A 5,614-nucleotide genomic window follows, 5' to 3' on the forward strand; every position below is an offset into this window, starting at 1 on the left:
ATCACATTTTTGCTGCTTTTATGATGTTTTCTTACTAAAAATTGTCCAAAACAAACGAAAAACATAGTATGGGCAGCTAAAACTGGTGCCAATCTTAATCTACAGATGTCCCCTGCAATATGTATCGCGCCCAGCGAAATTGGTGTGTACCACCTAAAAACCTTCCCTTGTAAGGGGGCGAAAGTGGTTACCAAGGAAATAGGGGTTGGTCGAAAAGGTAGGTGGTAAATCGTGAAAGTAGAACCCTTTGGGCAAAAGTTTTTGTCCGTTTGGCTGTATCTTGCACTGTTTGGGCGCTAGAGTGTTTTTTCGAAAACAATACGGGGAAGATGACCCTATATACATAAAGACGGTCAAGGAGGCGTCAAATCTTAAATTGCCAAAGAAATTCCCTCCTAAAACAGCGCATTCTGAATCAAAACCTGCCCCTAGCTTTGCCGTATCTTTATCTGTAAAATTGTGGAAAAAGAAAAGACGAGATTAATGTACGAAGCTAGGCCCAGGCGGGCGGGCTTCTGTGAAGAAGATCCGGCCTGAAATTTGGTCAAAACGGGCGAGAAAGAGCGAAAAACGGTGAAAACTGTGTCGCGGGCTGCCTCCCTTAAGGCAAATTTGAACGCTCATAAAACGTATGTTTTGAATGCCTCCTCGGGCCACTTCCTTTATTTTGACCATGAGTACCCCCTGTCGCTTGATACAACTTTGCCGTTTCCAAAAATGTAGAGCGGGCACTATGTAGCCAGTCCGGCTTTGCGACTTGATTATAGTTTCATCGAGGGGGAAATTACTTGGGTCCTGGTCTATCTCCTGCCGTTTCGGTTACTTCACGGTATTTCGGGTTATTGTGTGACTATTTTGGCACCTGTTTTGCGTTACGGGGAAAGGTGTACGAAAATTTTGCAAGTGATTTTCCCCCGAGTTTCAAACCTAGTTGTGCTCGGAAACTTAAACTTTGAGACCGATACTGAAAATACTATCCGTAAAATCTGTAGACGTGTTCTTTGTCGTTTTGGGCAAATTTTATTTCATTGTGTTAATCTGCCACTGCCGCGCCCGTCTGCGCGCGCCTCTAAATTGACTGTGACCGATGGAGGCCACAAATTGCACACAATATTTGATTGTAAACATCGGTAATAGTAAAGCAAAGTGACTCAGAGCCGATGAGTCACTCTTATGTGCCATTCAGTGTTGCCAGAAAAGTAGGCAAAACCCACACTGTCAGAAAAAAGCACAGGATTTTCACAGAAAAAAGTGCGTCAATTAATTACACAGCCTGTCTGTGCTCAATCCTGTGTGAAGCACGGAGATACCACAGTATGCCAGTGCTCAATCCTGTGATAAACCACAGAACTACCACACGAAAGTTCTGTGCTTTCACAATCACAGTAAAATAGTGTGATGAAAAATTAGTAATAAAAGGCAGTACTGGCGCTGGCACGGTTCAAATGGTTTAAGTTCAAGCTCATATGTTTCGCTGGAGAAGGTCTTCTGCTCTAAGGGCCATGGAGGACCTTGAGCCCGAAGGCTCGTTCGCCGCAAGGCCTTTGGACACTACTGGCCCTTCGGAGGACCAAACTCTTAACCCCCCCTCAAAAAATCTCCAGTCTCCGCGCGGGCACACGAAGATACACATTGGCGTAATCCTCCAGCATATGGTTCCTGGAGCGCGGCGGGTCATCAGCGAGAGCTAAGAACGAACAGAGACGCCTCGAACCATAGACGAGTCACAGACTGAGCCGGTCAACAGAAAAACCCTGTGGTGTAGCCCACCACAGTCCGCACTGTGTTTTAGGTGTGGTTCCAGTTCTGTGGTCTTAGCAATGATTTAGCACAGGATTTCTTACAGTGCACCCAACACACAGCTGTGTGAAATAGTCGGTATCTACGCCTGCCTACTAGGCAAAACCTCGAATGTGTAGATGTTGTCTAGTAGGCAGGCGTAGATACCGACTATTTCACACAGCTGTGTGTTGGGTGGGTTTTGCCTACTTTTCTGGCAGCACTGGTGCCATTAGAAAGAGCTTTTTGAGTATAACCAGGAACACTTTTAAATTATTGGCACTCGAGTCTGGTTTTCCGGAAAATTAAATAAATAAGTATACTTTGCCGCTAACCTTCAGAAGGAATTTGAAGACGACTGAATAGCTTACGTTTACGGCTAGTCCTAACATTGGTCGCTGCGACTTTATTTTTATTTTTTTTTATTGACAATGCATCAAAGACTACCCTTGAATCGAAATATTAACCTTTCTTTCTCTAACGTTGCTTAGATCACAGTGTTCAGACTTCTCTAAACATGCCTTCTGGTTGGCGTGGTCCTACCCAGAAACCGAGTTGTGCGCGCGGGCCAGATTCTTGCTCGCGCGCTGGCTCGCGCAGTTTGTGTGAGCCAGCACGAGCCAGGTGCCTTCTGCAATCTTAGGGTCCCTTCAAAATCGCACAACTCTGGAAGGGACCCGTAGATTGCCGAAGGTGCCAGGTTCGCGCGAGCCAGATTCTGGCTCGCACAAAACTGCGCGAGGCAGCGCGAGCCAGAATCTGGCTCGCGCGCACAGCTCTGCCCAGTAAGGGGACCGAGTGCTGGCTCGGGCGAGGGTACGTACCGGTGAGGCACTCGGGCGGACGGGCACGGTTGCCAACAACAATGGGCAGTCCAGAGGGGCGCAGGCGCGGGTTAATAGTTGTACCACTAGAATGTAGGAAGTTGGTGGCTACCCGTCCAAGAGTGCAGGGAAGAAGAAAACGGAAATCGCTATGCTTTAACATGTTGACTTCCGTTTCCTTGTTCCATGCATTATTCTGCATTTCAGCTTTACCTGAATCGACCTGAATGCTTTATTGACAGGGACACATCCGCATTGTCTAAACTACTCGCGTGTTTCGGCTTACTACGAGCAGGTAACTATTTCATAGCAATAGTAAGTGTCGTCTGTGCCCGCGACCGAAGGGCGAGAGAACCTAGAGACGCATTTTCTCACTCTCACGCCGGTTTTTAGCCCGCTCTTTTGCTTAAATTTACATAAGCGGTAGCCCGCACCAACATTTTTTTTTGTTCGAACGGTCTTTGTTTCGAAAGATTATAATTATGAGAGAGGTCGTGTGCAAAGTCCCAACGTTCAGCGACAAAGCTAACCCGGTGCGCACGGGACTTTTCGTGTCTAGTACAGAACGGCTCCGTCCGGGTACCGCACCTTTGCAGCCTCACTACTCGGCAGCAGTGTGACCGAGGAACGCGACCCGGGGCTCAAACTGATCCCTATGGGGTCTAGTTCACGTCGCGCATAGAGGCGCTCCGGCACCCCACCCCCTCGCGGGTACACCGTTAAAAGAGTGTGTACCCCCTCCCAAGGGCTACCCGTGGCTCAAATGACTCCCACCGATCCAGAGCACTGTCTCACCCTAGCTCTCAAATAGTCCAACCCTGAGCATGGCATTGTCGACCAATGCAGATTTCAAAATTCTTCGGGCATATGAATTCCCACTGTGCTCTGCTCGACCCTCTCTTTTGCCTCACGCATGGCAAAGTTTCAGGTTTGGACTAAACCAGTTTGAGTTTGACTTTCATATTTTTGGTGCCTAGTAAATGCCATATTACTGAGCTAAGCAACACAACCTTGGTTTCCTCCGTCATTAACGTCAACAGTCGGACCATCTGCTCTGAAACACCAGACGACTCACCGAATCGAAGGTACCTCCAGATATCAGTTTTACATGTTCCATGTCGTCAAGCACGGGCTGAAGCAACTCCTGCGCCAAGGGAGTCACCCCGTGATCAGATGCGTCTTTAACGTACTCCACTTTAAAACCACTGTACAGGTTAAGTGCAATGAAATCAGTCGCTGGACTGCCTGGAGTAACAGAAAATGCGTCGCGTAAATGGGGAGGCGTCACATTGCTCGACGCTGCCCAACTATTATTGGTATGGTGATTGAGTGCTTACCACCAGCCAACAATGTCTTTTCTTCTGAAGTGAAATGTGGAAGTCTTGATCTTTGGAGGCCCATCTCGTTTGACCGTTTGTCAATCAAGTACCGGCTGAGGGGAGGGTAGTCTCCGTGCACAACTGGATCCACAGCAGTTCCAGAGAATAAATTGTTAAATATGTCTGCAGCAATACTGTCTTTGTAGTCTTGAGTGTTCGGAGTTGCTGGCCACATTAAAACAGATATGCCAACTTTTCCTAAGTCAGACAGTAAAGAGATAAAGTATAAGAAAGTGTAACGGGAGCAACAAAATGTGTTCACGCAAATGACTTAAAATACAATATTGTATCAGTACCTTGCTGCGTTTTGTAGAACTTTTCTTTGTATAGGCGGTATGCGTAAGCGTGGGCTAGGATTGTATTGTGTAAACATTCGTAGAACGTGTGAGGGTCGTAAAATTCGATACCAGAGGCCCCTAATTCTGGTGGGATGTAAATGCAGTACATGTTGCCTTCGTTAATTGGGCTCCAGTATTTTACATCATCGCCAAATGTTTCGAATAGGAATTCTGCGTACTCCAGAAACTTATCAACCATTGTTCTATTTTTCCAGCCTCCAGTTTCTGCCTCTAGCGAATATGGATGATCGAAGTGAAACATCGTGACCTAAAACCAAACAACAGGAATACATTCTTTACAGGACTCTAAATTGTGGTGAGCCAGTAAGGAAAAAGAGATTGAGTTAAGCCAAAGCTCCTACTAAAATCTAACACCGTTCTGTAGCAACACTGGATTTTCAGCATGTTTGGGATCACAGTGATACCAAGAGTTTTCAATGTACTTACGAAAGGCTCCATCCCATTTTCTCGAATCGTTTTTATATAGTCTCGATAGTATGCGACAGCTTCCATATTTGGTGTCTTTCTGTCAGCAGTAGGAAAAATTCTCGACCAAGATATAGAAAATCGGTGCGTTGTGAACTATAAATTACAAGAGAGTACATATGAAGTTAAAGACCACGTTTCTGGCTACAAGAATTAATACAATGGTACAAAGACTCATACTTTCAACTCCTTAGCAAGAGCAAGGTCTTCTTTGTAGTGCTTGTAATGTTCTGCTGAAACTTCATTTGTCTCTTGGTACATTGAAGGAAAGTTTTGTACTAGATGATCCATCACACTCTCGGCTTTGCCTGAAAATTTGCAAAAAATGAGCACCTTCCAAACAGGACGTTCCAGGCTATCTAAACGGAAGTGAAAATGAACAAATTGACTGATGCATGTGCGTCCGGTGACTAAGCGAAACTGTCGTGGTAATTTGGCCCGATTCTATCCTCTTAAATTTTAGACAAGCTCGAAACTTATCTGAAAGTTTCTCATACCTGGAAGGCCGGAGAGGCACAAGGCCAGCTTGACCTATCAGCGGCGAAACGGAAATCGAAAAATCAGCGAGTTTGTTCTGTTCCAACTTCCGTTTTGGATAGCCTGGACCCTTTTTTAAGTATAGTACTGACCAGTGTTTGGTTCAGTCGTATTTGAAACTTAAGGACCGGGAGGTGGTATAGTGCAGATTTGACCGGACAGTGTACCTGAGTACATTATGGCACTCCACAAATTTTGGTACAATATCTATGCTGGCAAAGACTGAGCAAAAGTTTATAGGGTACTCCGAAAGGGAGAAGAGAGGGGGGGG

The 5,614-nt window shown here is 46.0% G+C and overlaps 1 protein-coding gene across 1 annotated transcript in view; it reads right to left on the reverse strand.

Moving 5' to 3' along the window:
- The window catches only part of LOC113214843 (myrosinase 1-like), a gene marked incomplete in the record, with an annotated part of 39,064 nt that overhangs the window by 6,433 nt on the left and 27,017 nt on the right, over positions 1 to 5,614 (reverse strand). Inside the window, 5 exon segments of the mRNA XM_052274338.1 lie at positions 3,679 to 3,848; positions 3,941 to 4,180; positions 4,279 to 4,588; positions 4,768 to 4,902; positions 4,987 to 5,114. Of these exon segments, the coding sequence (XP_052130298.1) occupies positions 3,679 to 3,848; positions 3,941 to 4,180; positions 4,279 to 4,588; positions 4,768 to 4,902; positions 4,987 to 5,114 (983 nt within the window).

The sequence above is a fragment of the Frankliniella occidentalis genome, unplaced genomic scaffold (genome assembly GCF_000697945.3).
Source record: "Frankliniella occidentalis isolate FOCC.00 unplaced genomic scaffold, Focc_3.1 Scaffold379, whole genome shotgun sequence".
Taxonomy (NCBI): domain Eukaryota; kingdom Metazoa; phylum Arthropoda; class Insecta; order Thysanoptera; family Thripidae; genus Frankliniella; species Frankliniella occidentalis.